Genomic DNA, 20,728 nt, shown 5'->3' with positions numbered 1-20,728 from the left:
CCAGGAGCATCCCAGTAAAAAGGGCAATCAGAAAAGTAAAAATTCCCTATACCTAAATATCCCAAACACCGAGCACATTACCATATTTGTTTACAAGCTATGATAAGTGGTTCCCAGCTGTTGGTAATACACTTGGGTCACGTGGCAGAAACAAATGTAGAGCTTCTGGAGAGAGACCTGTTTGACTTATGGTAGCCTAAATGTATTTCCCTCATATAAGAAATCTGGAGGGAGGTGGCAGCTGCAATTGAGCAGTTCTAATTTGAAGACTAGCAACCTTATGGCTTTCTTGGCATTTCCCTGTGTCACCTTATGGACACAAAAAATCCTTAAGAGGCAGTACCAGGTATGCATCTCCTTTTATTGGGAAATCAAGAGGGCTTCCAGAAACACTCCAAGAGACTTGTACTTTGAACTTACTAGCTAGAACTGGGTCAATATGGCTAGGAGAATATGGAGGGAGGACTGTCACGATTGGCTTAGCGCATTCATGATCTGCCATCTGGGGCTGGGCACATGCTACCCGTCAAACTGGAAGGAGGGAGGTGCTGGTGAGTACAAGGTTGGGTGGGAAGGAAAACGGGGAGTGTTTGGGACACCAAACCTCAGAATTTTCAGAGATACAACCTCACATCAATTCACAGACCAAATTACAAAGAAAAAATATGGGTTAGGGGGTGGTTCAAAATACTAAGACAACAGGGGCACTTGAGTGGCTCAGTTGGTTAAGCATCTGTCTTCAGTCCAGGTCACGATCCCAGAGTCCTGGGGTGGAGCCCTACATAGGGCTCTCCGTCTGCCTGCCGCTCCCCTGCTTGTGCTGTCAGATCTTTAAAAAAAAAAAAAAAAACACTAAGACAACAGAATAAAAATCAAAAGCTTCTGAGTGACTGCTACCTTGGTAATTCTAGCTGCTTCTCTAAGTGGCTTTTGCTTTCTCTCTTCGATCCCTACAATGAACACGTAAAAATCTCGAATTTCTATCTTGAAGGCACTGAAAATCCACACGTGCCTATATCCATCCTTTTCCCTCACTCATCTCCATGCCCATGCTGATTTCTGCCTCGGACCTGACGTTTATTTTGCCTTACACTGCAGATTTATCACGTGTTACAGGTGCTACTTTTTCTGGGAGCTACAGCCTTCACTTAGCCCTTTCTGACTCTCCAACCCAGAAGAACAGTTTCTCTTCTAAACCACTGAGTGTGCATAATATGCCAGACACTGGGTTGAGAGCTTGACGTCAATGTATCTCAATGTTAATGGATACCAATGAAATTACAGAACCGAGTAGTTTACCCAGTCTTCCTACTTTCTCTCTGGCATAATAGGTTCATTCCTCCAACATAGAAGGCAAACTACAAGCCAGATGCCAAAATACACAAGCAAGAGATACAGGACTGGGCTTGAAGATGCCATGGTCTAAAATTATGTTAATATTGCTGTACACTGGTTGAACATAATACAGATTCTCTTTATTAAAGATTTAAAAACTTAAATGATCTCTAAACAGTTGATACATGCAGCATACAAAATTCAAAAGGTAATGGCTATTACGTGTATTTATTTCATTTTCTTACCTGTTCTTTAACCAAGTTGTTATTCCCCAAAGACAATAAGTATCCTTCTGGTATTTTAGTATTTTGTATATTTTCATATAAATGGTGTATTGTGTTGCACTATTTAGAGAGATGTTCCAGTTAGGACATATTGAGCATTCTTTCTAAATGTAATAGCTAACATCTGCACTGTTGGTGTATTTGAGTTGGTATTACTGATTTTTATAGAAAAACATTTTTCTTACGTTAGCAACTGTAAAACCTTTCTTATTGCTATATAAAAATTTAAATCTGTATTTTAAAAATTCATTTACATGAACAATATAACTAATACATATTCTGTCATTAGCAGTAAGTAGAAAGAGCTGTGCTCTCATCACAAGTGTTTTCTTTAGGACAGAATACGGAATCAGTAAGTAAAAACAGCTTTTGTCTTATTTTATTCCATATACTTGAAATCATCATTCACAAATCTAACCTATCCTTAAAAATAGGCACTACTTATTTTAGTATAATCCCATTTATGTACAAAACAAACCCTTTACATATTCACACTTAGGTAAGTGCACAGAAAAAAAAACCATAAAAGGATATATATTATTAAATGCAAACACTGGTAACCTTTGGGAGGGTAATGTGAGGAGAGATTGTAACATTTTATTACATATATTTCAGTAGGTTTGAATTTTTCACAACAAATATATTTATGGATTACTCCTAAATTAATTTTCTAAAAGTCCTAACGGGGACCAGTTAAACCATATTTTCTATTCACTGTCTGCATATTAACACTTCTATTGTTTCAAGGAGCTCTAACAGTCTTTAGTAATTTCCAATTCTATTTTGCTTGCCCTATTAATTTATTTAGTAAACTCTTTTCCTCACTTGTAGTATAAGTTAGTTCCAGTTCAGTGCATTAGAAGTATAATTGAAAGTGGTGTCACACTACATCCCACTGCTCAGACTCAGGAACTTAAAAGATGTGGGTAAGTTTCTAGAGCTCTTGCTACATAGTATCCAAAATTGCACCCGCCCCGCCCCGAAGTCAAATAAGTTTGATCACGTCCTCTACATCCGAACACGGAGGTGAATATACTTGGTACCAAGAGGTACTTTACATTGCTATCTGGGGGATTTGTTTGCATTAATGTTGCCTTTAGGAAAGTGGCTCACTGTCCTTGGCTGCCCATTAGAAATCTGTGGAAGTTTAAAATTACATAGATGCTTAGACATCAACTCTATAAAGATTTTGAGCCTATAGTTTTAAAGGAAGCACATATTCTTTAAAATGCTTTTCCTAAATTTTGATCAGTGATTATATAGTTGTGTAAAGAATGACATTACTTTGTGAATTACAGAATATAGAATCTTACGGAATACTAAAACTGAATAAATTCATAAAGTTAGGGTTTCTTCTGGTGAATGGGGGGAAGGGTAATGAAATGATTTCTGATACTCAAAGATATTCAAAAGCACCAAAAACATTGTAAACAATGCTTAAGTTGGGAACATGGCCATTTTTCAACAATGGTGTTTTGTAGTAGATCTCTTCCTTTGAAAGTCTAAACACACTGAAAACATAGTGCAAAGACTGAAAACAAGTAACAAATATAATCCTGATGTTTATTTATCAAATTTCATTAGTGGAGTCTTCGACCGGCTTTTAAAATATGGGCAGTTTCATTAAAGAGGAATATCTGGCAAACTAAATACGGAAAGCTTTTTCAAGATTTTTAAAAGGGGGTAACACTGGTCAGCATTTGGTACATGAATATGATAACATCTACTGAAAATCTCCCCATACATCATGAAAACTTGGAGGTAATTTGTGTAGCTTGAAATGTCTTCATTTTAGGATGTTATACACAAAAAGGGCCTTATTAAGAACAGAAAAGTACGTTTTCTGTGTTCAGACTATAATTTACAACACAACTGGCTTTTGATGTTACATTAAGTAAATTATACTTCAAGCTCCAGAGTATGTGGGGCATAAAACCTGATTAAAGTTTTATATGACAAAAATCCCAATAAATGTTTCTTTTATGAAATGGCTTTTCAATATTCTGATTCAGTTTAGTCATCCAAGAAAAAGTAGTTTCCACTCTTCTTTTGTTCTACATCCTGAAAAATAAAGCAGAGAAACAACAAAATCAACACCATTCTCTTATACGTAGGGGTCGATTTTCACTCGCAGTGTTGGTTAGCAGTGTGTACACCGCATCTACACAGCCTCCTCTGCACTCACTGCATCTGGATATTCCTGGGTCCCCTAAAGCAAAGGCAAGATTAGTACCTCTGTTACTCATCCCTACCATCAGTAAACTTCCCTTGGTCCACCTCAAGCACAGCCCCTTTATATAAAATGCCTTATTTACATACGTAAAATTTTATTATATAAAATACTATTTTCAGTGAAACTATTAAATTCCATTTTCATCATTTTGACTTTAAAACCCTAGTCCAAAAGGTTAACACTGTCAGTTTGAGAACTGCCTATTACACAAAATGCATATACAAGTATTTTTTCCCAGTACTGTTTATAGACTGGCCAGTAATGACCCATTTATCTACCTGCCTAGGTGCTTCCTTCTTAGGATCGAGATATGAGGACTACGATGAGTGGGCACAGAGAAATGATGACTGGGTATACCTGGGGCCAGAACCACGGGTCTCTACTAAGAAAATGACAAATACAACATTTGTTAACGCTTCAGAAGGAATTCTTAGGAAAATCAAGCTGTGCCTAAGTGTTGTAGAATTCAGTTCCTCTTTTCTACCTAATATGATTTTTAAAACAAAAACTTTTCAATTTTAAGTCAGAACTTGTAATTTCATTATCCTGGCCAGAGAGTAAAAATAATTTATAAACAAAATACACAGCAAAGTCTAAAGACATCAATACACTGTGCCAGGCACTTGAGAGTACATGATGTATATATTGACCTGGTGGTCTCTGTTTTCTAAGAGGTCAGAGTTTAGTAGCAAAGCTAGAGTACAAATATGAAAATGATAAAATCTAGTAAATGTTAGTATTAAGGACAAGGGCTGGAGGGCCATGAAATGTAAGCAGCATTCTACGTAGGCACTGCAGTAGACAAAAACACAGAAATGGTTTTTTAGAGTTCATTCACTTTTTTTTTCTAAGTGACCAAGAAATTACTGCTTTTGAAAACACCTGTTCCACACTTACATCAATTGCAGGGGCATGAGAAGTAATTTTATGTACCACAAAGAAAGGAAAAAACTGCCAGTTAAACTGACAAAATGTTTTTCCATTGTGTAGAATTTTATGCTCCTTGAAGGAGCGTGTCTGGATTCTTAAAATATTTTAATCAGGCGTTGGCTGTTGTGTATGCACTAGAAGAAAGAGATGTGAGAAACTGGTCATGGTATTTATTTTGTTTTTTTAAAAGATTTTATTTATCTGAGAGAGACAGAGAGAGACTGAGAGAATGAGTGGGGGAAGGGGCAGAGGGCGAAGCAGAATCCCTACAGAGCAGGGAGCCTGACATGGGACTTGACCCCAGGACCATGACATGAACCGAAGGCAGATGCCTGACTGAGCCACCCAGGTGCCCTGGTCACAGTATTTGAAAAACTTCTGTTTCAACAGTGAATTAGGGTAATCTTTCTGAAGATATTTAAAATGGCAATTCAACTCAACACAGGCAGTACAACAGTGGGTACAATTCCGAGACAACATGACCGGGTCTGAGGCTGCACAGCGATAGCCACATCATAATTACTGCCTACCAGACTGAAGGATGCCCTCAGGTATTCATGTGAAAAGTACGAATCTTAGAATTAACAAAATGACATAAATTTTTTCATGAGACAGTCTTCCAATTTGAAGTATGCCTTTCAATTATTATGAGAAATTATCCACAATTTAAGAGTTCTTTTTACCTACCTTAATTGAATTGAGTTTGTTTATTCTTGGCCTATAGTTGTTTGGATCTCTTCTGAATGTGATTTCAAGCTGAGACAAAAATTTATTCATGCCAGCCAACAGGGTCTGAGGACTAGAGGAAAAATAAGATCTGTCAATTGTGATTAAAATTTATCCCACAAATTTAACTACATTTTGGGATGAACAGTATTAAGCAACACGGTTCTCTCTAGTTCCTCAATTGTAAGTTATCTACGTAATAGTATAATCACAGCATATTCTAAATTCTATGTTCAGAAGGGTCTTTGCTTGGACCGTTTAGTTTGTTTTGACTATATTTTTGTGCCAAACAAACCCAGTTTAATCTATGTTTCTGATCTGGAAAAAGAAACATTTAAAAAATACTTTAGAAAAACAAAAGGTTAATTAGGAGATTACAGAGTTTCCAATCTGACATTTCAAGGGGAGAAGAGAATTGAACAGAAAAGATAACATTAACATCAGAAATTTGGCACTGGAGGGAATATGGACAGCACAATGGATTGTACTCATCATTCCTTTTTCAATTTCTATGCTTTATTCATCTTTTTTACCCAAATTAATCCTTAAAGCATACTAAACTGCATCACACTTGTGGAACATTTTAAACATTTTTGTAAATACAAAGGACTGTTTGAATTCAGTAAGCTTTATATAGTCTATGAAATTTGCCTCTCAAATACGTTCTCAACTGGTAAACAAATTTAAAATGAAAACAAAGGAATTTTGGGAAGAAGCTAAGTACTTTCATTTTTTGGATGAATTATTCAAATAGTAACTCCATTCCTCCCTCTCTAGTATCAGAAAACATGTTGGAATCACACAAAATTGCTATTTTTACAGGAAAAAGATGGTGGCATACCATTAATTCCGTATGTTTCAACCTAACATAAGGTTAGCACTAAAAAGTATAAGAAATTTCTCATTAAACTGATTTGAATGTTAGGCTTCTCTATATTGCAAGTGCTCTCAATAAAGGAAAATCAGAGGAAAAAAGGGGAAACGGCAAAATCTTTCATTTCTGCTGTAGATCAATACCAGATATTTGGGGTCTACTGTGAGCATTACCGCTAGCAGTGTAAGCTGGACAAATCATGTAAACTATGTGCATCTTGTTTTCTTTACCTGCTGTATACAACATCAATGGTTTTCAGGCAATCAAAATCCTAATCTGTTTTGAAAATCCAAATAATAAACCAAACAAAAGTTAACTTTCAAGAAAAGGTGAGCGGCCCAGAGCTCTGCATGCCTATTCCCTGGGTCAGGAATGCTATAGTCTGAACACTAGTCTTTCCAGTCCCATCCAGTATTCAACATGAATAATCCTGCGAGTCACACAATCATTTCTAGAATTTCCAGCTACCTCTTTAAAAATTAAAACGGTATGATTAATGTTTATAATAGCTTAATGGAAAAAAATTTTTTTTTAAAAGATTTTATTTATTTGACAGAGATAGAGACAGCCAGCGAGAGAGGGAACACAAGCAGGAGGAGTGGGAGAGGAAGAAGCAGGCTCATAGCGGAGGAGCCTGATGTGGGGCTCGATCCCATAACGCCGGGATCACGCCCTGAGCCGAAGGCAGGCGTTTAACCGCTGTGCCACCCAGGCGCCTCTAATGGAAAATTTTGGTTAGTAACTTTCTAATTGTCAGAACTTATACTTAGGCTTGAATGTTCCAGAAAATAGTTTTACCTGTTTGCGACTGTGTTCTTAGATGGAATGCCATCAAAAACGATGACTCGATCTGCTAGATAGGTGGCCATAATGAAGTCATGTTCCACAACAAAGGCTGTCTTCTTAGCATGGAGTATGAAACTAAAATACATGATTTTGAAAATGTTTCCAGTTTTCTATTATCAACTATTCAAATGCTGTATTAAGCACCACTGTATGCCGGTGCACGTAATTAAAACTAATACTCTTACTGGCAGGACATTACCGTTTGACAACTCGAGCTGCCATCAATCTTTGCTCAGAATCCAAATACGCAGATGGTTCATCAATTAAATAGACATCAGCAGGCTTGCCCAAACAAAGAGCTAAAGCCACTCGCTGCAGTTCACCACCAGATAATGTCTGCACCTATTTGGAGAAGAAGTTTAGCAAACTATGTAGAGACACCCAAAGTTTAAAATAACAAAATAAAAATCAGAGTGTGTACTTCCTGATCGATGATGTTTTCAATTTGCAGAGGCTTCATCACATCAGTCACAAATTGTGGATGAGTGTAAGCGTCTCTTATCTTTTCATGTAGCAACTGTCGGACACTTCCCTGTTTTTAGTGAAAAAATTATCGAGACTTTATTTCAGTACAGAACTCTTCTAATTACCAATCTTGGCAAAGTTAAGCTGCAGAGCAAAAGAAGTGTACCAATTTGCCACCTGTAGATATGATAGTATTTTTATTGCTTTTTCAGCATCTATAGCATGTTCTGAAATTTTTAAGTTAAAAACCCATCATGTCCAACAAGTAAAAAAAAAAAAGCATCTTAAAATCTGAAAGTAATAAATGATGACTTTCAACAAAGATACCATTTGACAACAGGAGTAATTTCAAGGTCAGCATGGATATCAAGTACCCCCTGGCAATCAGAAAGATAACACAAAATGCATAACATGATAGGGATGACTCTTAAAGATTGTGTCTTGTGCTTGTTATTTCAGGAGAGGGCTGACTGAGTCTGAGAACTTAAAAGCTAAGATCATACAAAGGATCAACAATAACATTTTTATTGTAAGCTAAGCTATCTCAAATAGGCCTAACAAAGTGGTACTGAGCACAAATATTATAGTTTCAATTTCATGGATATGCCACACTGTGTTTATCCATTTATCAGTTGATGGACACTGAGCTGGTTTTCCTTTCTGGCTATTATGAATAATGCATTTGTGTGCAAATTTTCGTGTTGAGACAAGTCTTCTTTTCTCCTGGGTATGTATCTAGGAGTGGAAATGCTGGTTCATATGTAACTCTATGTTAATCATATGAGGAACTGCCAATTTTTTTTTTAAGTGGTTCTTACCATTTTAACATTCCCATCAGCAATGCATGAAGTTCCAATTTTTCCACATCCTCACCAATACTTGTTACTGTCTTTTTAAGTCATCCTAGTGGGTGTGCAGTATCTCACTGTAGTTTTATCTGCATTTCCCGAATGACTAATGGTGCTGGGCATCTTTACACATGCTTATTTGGCCTTTTGTACATTTTCTTTGAAAAAAATGTCTATTCAAATCCTTTGCTCATTTTATTTATTTATTTATTTTTTAAAGATTTTATTTATTTATTTGACAGAGATAGAGACAGCCAACGACAGAGGGAACACAAGCAGGGGTAGTGGGAGAGGAAGAGCAGGCTCCCAGTGGAGGAGCCTGATGTGGGGCTCGATCCCAGAACGCCGGGATCACGCCCTGAGCCGAAGGCAGGCGCTTAATCACTGTGCCACCCAGGCGCCCCCCTTTGCTCATTTTAAAAACTGAGTTGTAATAGTTCTTTATATATTCTGGATATAAATACCTTATTATTAGATAAATAATTTGCAAAAGTATTCTCCCATCTTGCAGATGGCCTTTTACTTTCTTGCTGATGTTATATGCAGCACAAAACACATTAAATTGTGGTTGGTTTTTTTGTTTTGCTTTGTTTTTTTTAAAGTAAGTTCTACAGCTAACATGAGGCTTGAACTCATGACCTCAAGATAAAGAGTAACACGTTCCACTGACTGAGCCAGCCAGGTGCCCCCACATTACATTTTTATTTTGGAAAAAGATGTCAAACAGATCTTAAAAGCACGTCCTAACAATGGAAATGAATCAAGGACTGATGTCTTAATACTCTTCCTTAGCACTTCTGGTAAAACTCTAGAGAAAATAATTAGAATTTTGATACAGTGAAAGATTAAAGCTATAGGCATATGTGTGTGTATAAACTTTCCTTTAATAACCAAATAACAGAATCATAACTCACAGTTGATTTGGGACTGATTTTCTGTGGCTTATAACTGACATTTAGAACCGGCACTTCTCCTGCAAAATAATGCAAATAAAGAAGACTGAAAATTACCCATATCTTCAAAGTTTCCTGTGTGTGACAGAGTAAAAACAGTCAACAATATACAACAGTACCTCCTTCATCAGGCTTAAGTCTTCCAGCGAGCATTCTGATAAATGTTGTTTTACCAGTACCTGCCAACACAATATGCAACAAAAGACTTGAAAGATGGTTCACAGTTATAGTAAATCACCATGTACACTCCTGGGTTTTAGTTAGAAATTAGTTTTAAAGATATACGCTGACACTACTGAATTCTGAAGGTTTACAGAAAAATACTTAAAACTTTCATGATTCACCTCTGAAGTATCATTTGGAAACTAAATGGGAGGAATATAGACTAATAAATCTTATTAATAACAATTTGAATAAACAGATCTAGAAAAGACAAGTCTTGGGTTAGTTTTTAAAAGACTTATTTGGCTAAAATACCAGTACAATTTATTGTTAAGTAGTACAGTATTATGATTGATACCATCCTTATAAATCCATTTATATGAAATATTTAAGTCAAATGCAACCCAGTTCAAAATTCCTCCATTAGGTAATGACTGACACATTGGAAAATCCTCCTAGGGAATTTCTACAGATTTGTAAGCTGTATGTATACAATTCAAATCTTTTCTTTCTTTTTTTTTTTAAATCTTGAAAGCAATACCAGACATTTGGTACTCAAATTCAACTCACAGCTCTATTTATGCCAGCAATCTAATATTGAAAATTCAGGTGATACAACTATTTACAAAGATAGACTAGCCTGAATTTAGAATGAGAGCTCAATTGGATAAACACAAGAAAAAATTTTAAACTAGACTGTTTCTGAATTACCTATTTTATCCTTTCCTTCCTCATCTGTTTCTAATATGAATAAATGTCCTATTAATATATACACAGAAAAGCTAGCTTGGAAAAAAATCTTATTTTCACTATGGGTTATGAAACAAAATACATAAAATACAAACTTGACTGAATGACAGTGAGATTAAATCATACAACGTCAGAAAATGTGAACTACGCTGAGAAGTGTATGGATTCGGCCTAGCTCCCAGACCTATAACTGAGTCAAAGTTTTTCATGGAGTAGATAAAACTAAGTTACTGGATAAACAGAACAGACTTTCAAATAAAGGAAATAAGGAAAACTTACCATTTTCCCCCAACATCACCATGATTTCAGAATCTGTAAACTCTCCAGCTACAATTGCTAGCTCAAACTCTCCCATCTTTTTCTTCATTCCAGGATATTTATACATACACATCTTTTTAACTTCTTCTTCATTTGCTGTCTCAGCCACTTTAAAAACAAGTGATGCATCTCTGAATCTCAAGTTTTCTGTTGGAACGTAGCCATCCAAAAAAATGTTTATGCCTGTTGGAAAGTCATTGGCAACAGATTAGTAAAGATCAATTAAAGACTAGTTTTTCTCCACAGCAAGAAATGATCATATAAAAGCAAAACCCTAGGCTCTCTTGGGAGCAATCTAAGCATAGATTTCCAATATCTGTGGATTTGTGGTAACATGCAGTGACAACATGTATCTATGCAAGTTGAAATGACCTATGCGTATGTATGTGCCTATATATACAAAGCATATCTTTTCATTACGATGTGATTTTAATAAGATTAATTTTTCCATCAAGTTCTATGCAAAAGAATACGGTGCCATTTTTGCTGTATTTTTAAATCAAAACTTGCAATTTTTCTGAAAAAAATGACAGGTAGGTAAAAATGGAATATTTTCGAAGACTGACATAAAATGATATAGTTTGGGGAATAATTTTTTCAATAAATAATTATGAGTATGCATTTTCACATGAGATCCAGATACCACAAACTGAAGTTATAATATATACTGCATTTTTTCAGATTAGTTTTGCAGGTTTGTAACATATTTATAGTAATGAACAGACTTCATTTAACATTTTTTTGGCTTCGCTGTACAAAAATAAACACCATTATCTAAACAGATTTTAGTAACTGAAAGAAAACATATTGTACATGAGAATCCCTCAATACTAAAACTGTTAAAATCCACAATGGCAGACACAGAAATGAAAAAGTGGGTTATTTGGGAAAAATAAAAAGATCTGTTTTCAGTGTTTCCTATATTTAAGATAATAAGAGAAAGATAGTAGCTCAAGCCTGTAAGGTCTTGAAAGAAAGCCTAAGGATATTATTCATCTCTGGAACTGAGAGCCATATCGGGGTTTACAGCCTCAGCCTAGACACAGATGTTCAGTATTTGCTGAAAGAACAAATGAACGGATTCTGCCAAAATCAGCATTTTTTTTTTTTGTCTTAAAACTACTTAAAACCTATAAATGTGAGGATAAAAAAATTAAAACCAAAAACTAGACAGGAACATAAATTTTAAGGAAATCTTAGTGGCCATTTAATCCAGATACCTAATTTATCAGGTAAGGGAATGAAGGCTCAGAAAAGTGTGACTGTGCAAAAAACCATTAACAAACCAGCCTTTCCGTTTCTACTGCAATGTTTCTTGTCAGTTTAAGACAGGTCAAGCTATAACTGCCTTTACAGTTATACAGTTCAAAGAAAGCTTTGACATATACGTATGGCATTAATTTCAGAATATTCACGGAAAGCAGAAAATAAGTTCTAATTTACCTGAATCGTTTTAACAGATGGGGAACATCAAAAACTTCACTAGGAACCATTTCTTAAATGGCGTAGCTTTTAGACATGGCATTTGTAACTAGAATTGTGTAGAGTGAATGCCAGCTGCCTACACCATTATCAACACAATTCTGGACTTACTACATGGTATAGACTAGGTACTCAATAATAAGTATTTGCTAAACTGAGAATAAAAAATTGTTTTTGATATCATCTTTTAAGACTATTGGAAAGAACTGGGCAATCTCACAATTTTTCCCTTAACATATGCATATATTTATATCAAATGTACAAATAGATAAGTGAGAGCAATTCCTTCATCTTACCCTAACCTAAAAACTTTATGTACTTTTTATAAACTAAAAAGCTATTGCTGCCTTTTTATGCGAAGTGTATGGTGCAATATAAATTTCTTTTCCCAAAAGTTTCTTAGGTATCTCAAAAAATTATCTCTTTGAAGAGATCACTTTAAACAAAAAAAGGAGCCTGCTCAACCTGAAGACTACATTAATAATTATTCTTGTAAAATATGGTATTTTTTCAAAGTATGAACTAGGTAGTCCTTCTGGGTGTTCCTAATTGTTCTAGACTGTCAGCTGAAGGCACACCTAGAGAGATGAAATATAAAGTAAAAGAGGAGGAAGAAATCAGGGGGAAGGAAATGACAAAGAAATTAAAAGGAAAAAGGCATACCAGGTAGAGAATGCACTGACATTTGTTTCAGGAGCCACTTAGTGGTAGGTTAGTTTTTACTTTTGCCTAACTTGCTTAAGTAGAGAGGAGACATGGAAAAGAGAGGCCAGAGAGTCCCTCTTTCCTGAAAGTAGAAGGAATAAATGAAAATATACTTACTAATAAGCTATTTTATTAGACTTTGAGTTACTTTTTAAACCAACTTACTAAACTACCTTATTTTAATATACTTATTAAACTATCTTATAAGGCTTTTTAGACAAAAAAATTAGGTCTACAAACTTAAGATACAGATTACAGATAAATTTGAAACATGAAAACAAGATGAACACTAAATAAATTTTAAGAGTTTCACTACTGGTATTGGTCTTTCAAAGATAAAGATGACAAATACTACAATGGTGCTGTAGAAGCCAAAATACAATAAAAACTTTTAAGATCGCAAAGAGTGAAACTGAAAAAGCATTTCTACCCCCTCCAATAAAAAATTCTCCAAAATGAAATGTTTTGAATAACTGATGGCTATAACCTCATACATATACATTCTGTTGAATGATTAAATCCCATTAAGATCGGAGTTTTGGATAAATATTAGAGCCACATGTAACTACTTAATATCAACAATAATACATTTTCTAAGCATTAAAGTCAACGAATACAGCATTGTGGAAATAGTTTTTCAAGTTACCTTCTCTTACACTAAAAGGCATAGTGACAACACCATAAGCACTTGGTACGCCATATAAACAGCAGATGAAGTCAGAGAGATAGTCTAATACACTTAGATCATGCTCCACCACAATGATATATCTGCAAATCAATATAGATTTTTATTTTTAAATGTAACATAACATAATGGAATTAAAATTATATTTAATTACAATTTAAACTCTTACACAGAACAGTGTAAATGTCAGGAAAACAGATACATTAAAAAAAAATTAAACGTATAGACCATACTAAACAAAAGCCTTAGAACATTTTCTTTAAAATAAGACTCATTATCAGTCTTCTGTTTCAAACTGTTTTCCTAAACTAAAAGGAAGGGGAAAAAAATTAACAGGAAACAATTTATGGATACATGAAATAAATGTGTTTTGCCAATAAAGAACACATTTTAAAATAAACTTTACCAAGCAGAAACAATTACAATAGGTTTAAATCTGATGTAGCCTCAACTCTTTATTATGCTATTCATCTTACAGATTAAGCCCTTCTAGTGGTCCTTTCCCATGTGCTAACTGTAGTAGGGGATGCAGAGAATAACAGGACAGGATGCTTAACCGGAGAATTTTCAATTTAGCAGGGGAAAACAAGGGATAGACAGGAAACATTACCAAAAAACCTACACAGCCAAGTATGTCCTCTAGATATAAAATCCAGTGAAGGTCAGAAAGGAAACAGGTTGTACTGGAGTACTATATAAGTGGGATGGGATATGACACGACTCTTGAAGTGGTAGGAAACAGTACTGCTAGTGTACAAACTATCAGACAAATAACAGTCGTTAACACTTTTATGCAGCACTTCATTCCTATCTTAGTGCAAAATGTTAAAAAAGCAATGTCCTAGAGACACCTCAAATTCCAACTTAATTTGTTTCCTATACAAATAAAAATTCTCCATATTTGTATTAATGGAATCATCACTCTTGTAAAAAAACAAAAAAACAAAACTAATTTTATTCTCAATGATATACTGTTTAAAACGTCAAGTCTGTCAACTCTTTCTCAACAATGTCTTTTGTGTTCATTTCATTCCTTTCTTTTTCGAAATGCCTAAACTAGTTCAGGCTCTCAGATTTCTTTGAATATTACAATAGACTTTTAACAAACCTCATTTTTTTAGGTTCCCAGATATGGCTCTCAGTTGCAAACAAAACAAATTAACATCCTGAGACTTTCTTTCAAGACTTTCCAAAACTTCAGGTACTATTTCTCTTCATGTATGTATAAGGCACACTGAAAATGGATCTTTTATTGTTTCCTGAATAATCCGCTTTTCCATTTCTATGTGTCTAAGGGCTGTTCCTTCTCCTAAGTGGTCTCCTGTCTAAATCTCACCTGTTGAAATCTTACTCAACCCTGTGAGGTCCATCACAAATCCTACCTACTATAGGATCACCCCTCCTAATATGCAAATGAGCTTTCCCCAACTCTTGATCCTTTCTAACTCTGAATTGATACTTGGATTTTATTATTTTTGAGTATTTCTACAAACTGTCCCCAAATTCTATGAAGTGAGACAGTATAGTACATTTTAGCACCTCTATGATTTTTAGTCTTGTGATATGTACCAAAGAAATGTTTAATAAAGTTGTTGAATGACAAAATGAAGAATTTGGACTTATGCTAACTGGCAATGGGGGAAAATGGTAGGTTCTTAAATAGCATTGTCCAGTAGAACTTTCTATGGTTATGCAAATGTTCTAGTGTCCATATTTGGTACAAGTAGCTACTTGGAATGTGGACCACGTGGAATGTGAGTACTTTTGACTGAAGGAATGAATTTTTAATTTCAATTAAAATTAAAATAGCAACATATGGCTAGAAGGTACAGCACAGTTCTAGAATAAGAGAACAAGAAAAAACATCATTTTAGATTAATCTGGCAAGAAGAAAGAACCATAAGCTTTTAAAAGGAAGCTATCACAGCAATCTAGGTATCTGGTGGTAAAAGGAATGAAAAAAAAAATAGGGGCAAGTTTAATTATGAAAAGAAAATATTAAAAGGAAATGTTTTTGGGGCACCTGGGTGGCTCAGTTGGTTAGGTGTCTGCTTTCAGCTCATGTCATGATCCTAGGATTGAGCCCCACATCTGACTCCCTGGCTCAGCAGGGAGTCTGCTTCTCCCTTTCCCACTCCCCCTGCTTGTGCTCTCTTTCCCTTTGTCAAATAAATTTAAAAAAAATCTTAAAAAAAAATATTTTCTACCACATTGGTAGTAAGAAGCATCAATAAAAATGGCAAATCACGCAAGTGAGCCAATACTCATCCTGCCTTGGTATCTTTGTTGGTAATGTGCCATTATCTGGAGTAACTGTCTACTTTTTACCATTAAAATCTTCATGACTCATTGTAAGGCAGCACAGTATCATCTGGGGCTTTTAATTTGCTTTGAAAAGAAGAAAAAAAACCAGGTCAAACCTTCTGATATTGCTACCTTTAAGCAGAGCTTATACAGAGGTCTAAAATGTAAAAAAGATTTAGGTGTGCCACTCTATTTTCTGATGGTTTGGAAAGAAATAAATCAGCAGCATAATGAGAAATCTATGCTCTGAAAATCTTACAATTAATTTTGGGTTACCTGTTGGTTTTTAATCTTATCAAAGATGTTCTTGGAGGTTAAATGCCAAAAAATCTTATGTATTAGTGTCCTTTCTTCAATCCATGCTCTATTTCTTGTTTTAAGGATATGATCTCTGAATCTTTTTACAGCATTAAGACTGAACGTTGCCTTGACATGTCACAGAATTTCAGGATGCATATACTTGTCACTTTTTATCATCAGTGTATCACTTACAAAGAGATTATTTTAATCCTTTACCTATAACACCCAAGACAGTTATGAAAATGTCTAACACAATCATTTCCTTCACTTTGTCAATCTAATTTGTTTTGACATATTATCCTTATTACAATTAAGGTTACTGCCCTCTCAAAATACAGGACTGCAGTGATTTGCCTGAACATTTACATATTTTTTTAAGATTTTATTTATTTGTTTATTTGAGAGAGAGAGAGAGAGAGAAAACATATGTAAGCGGAAGTAGGGGCAAAGGGAGAGAATCCCAAGCAGACTCCACTGAGCGTGGAGCCTGACTCAGGGCTCGGTTCCACAACCCTGAGCTGACACCAAGAGTCAGACGTTTAACCGACTGAGCCACCCGGGCACCCCCTGAACATTTACATACTAAGATTCAGGTCAGCTGGTTGCAAATTACTTTCCTTTTAGTTCTTTTTATTATGGTTACGATGTTGTATGATATATAAAAAAGGATTACGTGTGAAAATAGGGATCTACGATTTTCATAATAAGAGGATATAAAAATATTTTATAAAAAGGGGTTAGGGTTCAGAACCACTGACTTGACTGCTTGTATATTCTTTTCTTTACCACATTGTGAAGTCTTTGAATACTGGGACTACATGTTACATTCTTATATTCCTCAAAGAGTCTATCATAATGTCCAGGCCTACATATGAACTGAAAATTATAGCTACTATTTGGCTCAACTAACACTGTCTCTTTATCACTGGTATTTTAACTTTCATTTCAAAGTATATATGCAGCTCATTTGTACCTTTAAGAATCTAAAGAGAAATGATAAATTCACCATGGCTTTATTTTTCAGACTCCTATTAAAATATATGTAAATAGTCTTCTCATTCCAGTCCCTAAACCTCCCTTCTGAACTTCATCTGAGTTCAATCTCCTTCTCAATCTGCTGTATTCTGGTAACTTGCACAGATCAACTTCTCAGTTTTCTAATGCTCTTTTCTGCTGTCCCCAGTCTGTCTCAGCTGTTCAGCGAGTTTTTAATGTCACAGCTTTACTTTCAATTTCTAAATCTGTTTGGGTTTTTTGGACATTTACCTATTGCCTTTTCGTGGTACCATATTCTTAGGATTTTGTACCCTTTTATGTTTTTATTTTAGATACTATTATTTTGTAGTTTCTTTGAGAATGTCACCTGAGACATTCTTGAAGGTCTAATTCTGTTGTCTGTTGTGTCTACTGATTAATTTGCAGATGGTTTCCTAATTTCGTTTGGATCATGAGATTTTTCTTGTAGAAATCCTGTATGACCAGGGTTGAGGGCATATTCTTGCAAAGTGGTTTTATATTTGCTTCTGCTAGGTACCATAGCAGAATCTTTAGTGAAGATTCTAGGACCCTCTCTACGTTACTTTCTTACCGTGAAGAGTTGAGACTCCCCTGATTATATAAATTTTAATTCCATATCCATGTGAGCTGCTGGTCAATAATTATATTTGAAGGGGAGCCATCCCTTCACTCTCAATGAGCTCAGTGAGTGACAGCTATGCTTCCCTGACATCTTCATATGCTTGTGTTTTGCAGATAAAGCAGTTGAGAGTCCTGGCATTTTATGTGTGATAATCCAATACACAAGGCTTTGTCTCCTGCTCTTGAGTGGTTGTTAAAGCCCAAGACCTATTACAGATAAGCAACATCCATCAGGAAACCCATCTCTTGGTCCCTTCCCTTTAATTTATAGTTCTTTGATTTTGACCCCTAGGAATTTCTTTTGCACTCTTATATTGGCTGTGTATTACATCAGTCACTGATAGAAAGGCATAGAAAATGCTACACAGAAAAAGATCCCTGGGTTTTGGCCATAGCTTTGCCATGTAGTAAATTTGTAACCTAGACAAATAACTACCATTTCTGACCTTAAATTTCTTCATCTACAAAATGGAAATACCACCTAAAGAGTCTAATACATAAGACTACTATGAGGCTCAAAGGAGAGAATGGATTTAAAAATTCTGCAAATTACAAAAGTACCCCATAAACACAGGGTGTTGTGATTACTTAACAGGTTAAGAACTCTCTGGAGTTCAGTAAGATCCTAAACAACTACAGTTACTCTGGTGATCCTTATAATGTTCTAAATTTTGTGCATTTGAGTGACTTATCCATTTGAGGATCTGATAAAAGCTAATGATCTGCCTCCCAGAAATACATACACAGATGCCAGAACTTTCTTATCATTTCAGAGTATCCCTAGGCTACCTGGAGACAGGCATGGTAGTTAAATATATCTTGCATGAAGACCCTCTGTTCTAGATAGAGGAAGGCTGATTTCAAGCAGTAGCTCTAAATAACCAAAACAGAAAATATACACATGTATATGACATTGATGATGCCAGTGTTTAATCTTTAGAAATCTGTATAACTCCCCAATTAAAATAATACAGACATATACCAAATCTGTACTTACCTATCTGGATTTATTAGAGATCGTATAGTGATAGCAGCCTTTAAACGCTGCTTGACATCTAGGTAACTAGAAGGTTCATCAAACATGAAACTATGAAAAAGAAAAGCAAATATAATAATTTGTAAGACAAATATAATTCTCTCTTACATGATACTTTAAATCCCTGTAATATGGTTTCTGATTCAACAACAACAATCCCCTGTTACACTAATGAGGAGTCCACTGCATAAGGGTAAGAACTTCCGTACTTCGTTCAGAAGTAAAAAGAAGAAAAAAAATTATGAAAGCAGGGTTGCACATCAGGCCTGGGAAGAGACTCTCAGCTTAGGCTAACTTACAAATTATCTCCACATGAAAAATGTTCTGATATAGTCTGAAGTAGTTCAGAGAGGCTTCTCTTGATTAGCTGAAGTCAGCTGCATTAAAACAAGTAAGACTTTTTAAAAAGGAGGGCGCTGAAGAGAATTATAGAATACTTTGTGGAAAAGACCTAGCCTGCATTGGATGCCAGAGTAGAAACGTGGAAGAAGATGGGAGCAAAACATATCTGGAAGAAAGAAGAGAGGCACCAGAAAGCAGGGAGGAAACTCCTTCTTTCTTTTTCTCTCTCACATGGCATGCCACCCTTTTAGGGTAACTTCAAAGACCTCATATTCTGCTTGAGGTATTTAAAAAAGCTTGTTGGCCTGGTTGTTTCCAAAAAAAAAAAAAAAAAAAAAATCCTTTTATGTATAAATAGAGTTTAAATAATAAGCAACTGATTATATTAAAAAGTGCTGCACCCCATAAGTTATAAAGTACTTATTCTGGGAATAACAGGGAAATGGGTAACAGATACACAACTGCTTCCATATCTTACCTCAGAAGTAGAACCTTAGATACTATTTGTTAATTTCTCTCAAAAGCACTGCTTTATTAGCAGTAATTCAAATAAAAACTCTAAAATAAGGATCAAGATATACAAAAGGTATAAAGCAACCTACATATCAGCTTTCTGTATGCAAACGACAGCACAAGCAAATCTCTGCAATTCTCCTCCTGAAAGATCTTCAACATTTCGTTCTTTTAGATGGGTTAAATCTACAAAGAACATAGAGGCATTGTGTTCAATGTTGTAAGTTTTATTTTACCTCTTCTAGGCAAAATGTATATTGTACATCATTCTGGGTGTGAATGATATCTCAGTTGAAAATTGTGTTATCGTAGAATATAAATACGACAGTTACTAGAAATTTTCCCATTTATTTCAGCAATCCATATAAAAGGTAACTGTCTTTATGAGTTAAGTTCAGGGCCTATTAAAACATGTACACAAAATAAACACTCACCAAGTTGCTGACATACAATTGCTTGTGTCTTTGTTTCATCCTTCCGGTCCAAAATAGACCCCACTGTCCCCTGTCATAATATACCAGAAATAGTTAACTAGTATTTTTTTTTTCAATATTAAAGTGAGTTACAAAGTAAAACAAGTTTAGTTTGATACATCTTTGATACCTCCACAAATATGTAATACATAAATTCCTCCTAAAGAATAACTGACCTTTGCAGCCTTGGGAATCTGGTCTACATACTGAGGTTTGATAATGGCTTTTAAGTCATCTTCCAGAATCTTGGTAAAGTAATTTTGCAATTCAGATCCACGGAAGTAAGTCAAAATTTCTTGCCAATCAGGTGGATCCTAGAAATATAAGTATCTGAATTTAATAATACATAATAATGCAAAAAGGATGACTTATACAGTTGACTCCTGAGGAACATGGGTAAATTTTTTTTTTATAATTAAAGTACTATAAGTGTATTTTCTCTTCCTTATGATTTACTCAGTAACATCTTTTTTCTAGCTTACTTTACCATAAGGATACAGTATATAATACATACATGAAATGTGCA

General features: G+C 35.0%; 1 protein-coding gene across 2 annotated transcripts in view; it reads right to left on the bottom strand.

Moving 5' to 3' along the window:
* Positions 1-3,161: 3,161 nt before the first annotated feature.
* ABCE1 (ATP binding cassette subfamily E member 1) overlaps positions 3,162-20,728 on the bottom strand; it is a 29,258-nt gene continuing 11,691 nt past the window's right edge. For both annotated transcript variants that reach the window (XM_045798901.2, XM_087866481.1), the window contains exons 6-18: positions 20,379-20,516; positions 20,164-20,233; positions 19,819-19,915; positions 18,836-18,925; positions 13,558-13,679; positions 10,686-10,907; positions 9,614-9,673; positions 9,456-9,514; positions 7,650-7,760; positions 7,428-7,570; positions 7,181-7,303; positions 5,470-5,581; positions 3,162-3,680 (exon numbers count right to left, since the gene is read on the bottom strand). In XM_045798901.2, the coding sequence (XP_045654857.1) occupies positions 3,633-3,680; positions 5,470-5,581; positions 7,181-7,303; positions 7,428-7,570; positions 7,650-7,760; positions 9,456-9,514; positions 9,614-9,673; positions 10,686-10,907; positions 13,558-13,679; positions 18,836-18,925; positions 19,819-19,915; positions 20,164-20,233; positions 20,379-20,516 (1,395 nt within the window). In that variant the 3' untranslated portion in view covers positions 3,162-3,632. The remainder of the gene's footprint in view (positions 3,681-5,469; positions 5,582-7,180; positions 7,304-7,427; positions 7,571-7,649; positions 7,761-9,455; positions 9,515-9,613; positions 9,674-10,685; positions 10,908-13,557; positions 13,680-18,835; positions 18,926-19,818; positions 19,916-20,163; positions 20,234-20,378; positions 20,517-20,728) is intronic.

The sequence above is a fragment of the Ursus americanus genome, chromosome 13 (genome assembly GCF_024610735.1).
Source record: "Ursus americanus isolate L20-20 chromosome 13, mUrsAme1.1.p, whole genome shotgun sequence".
Classification (NCBI taxonomy): domain Eukaryota; kingdom Metazoa; phylum Chordata; class Mammalia; order Carnivora; family Ursidae; genus Ursus; species Ursus americanus.
Note: the sequence above shows the minus strand (reverse complement) of the source record. Positions and strands in the feature narration are given on the sequence as shown.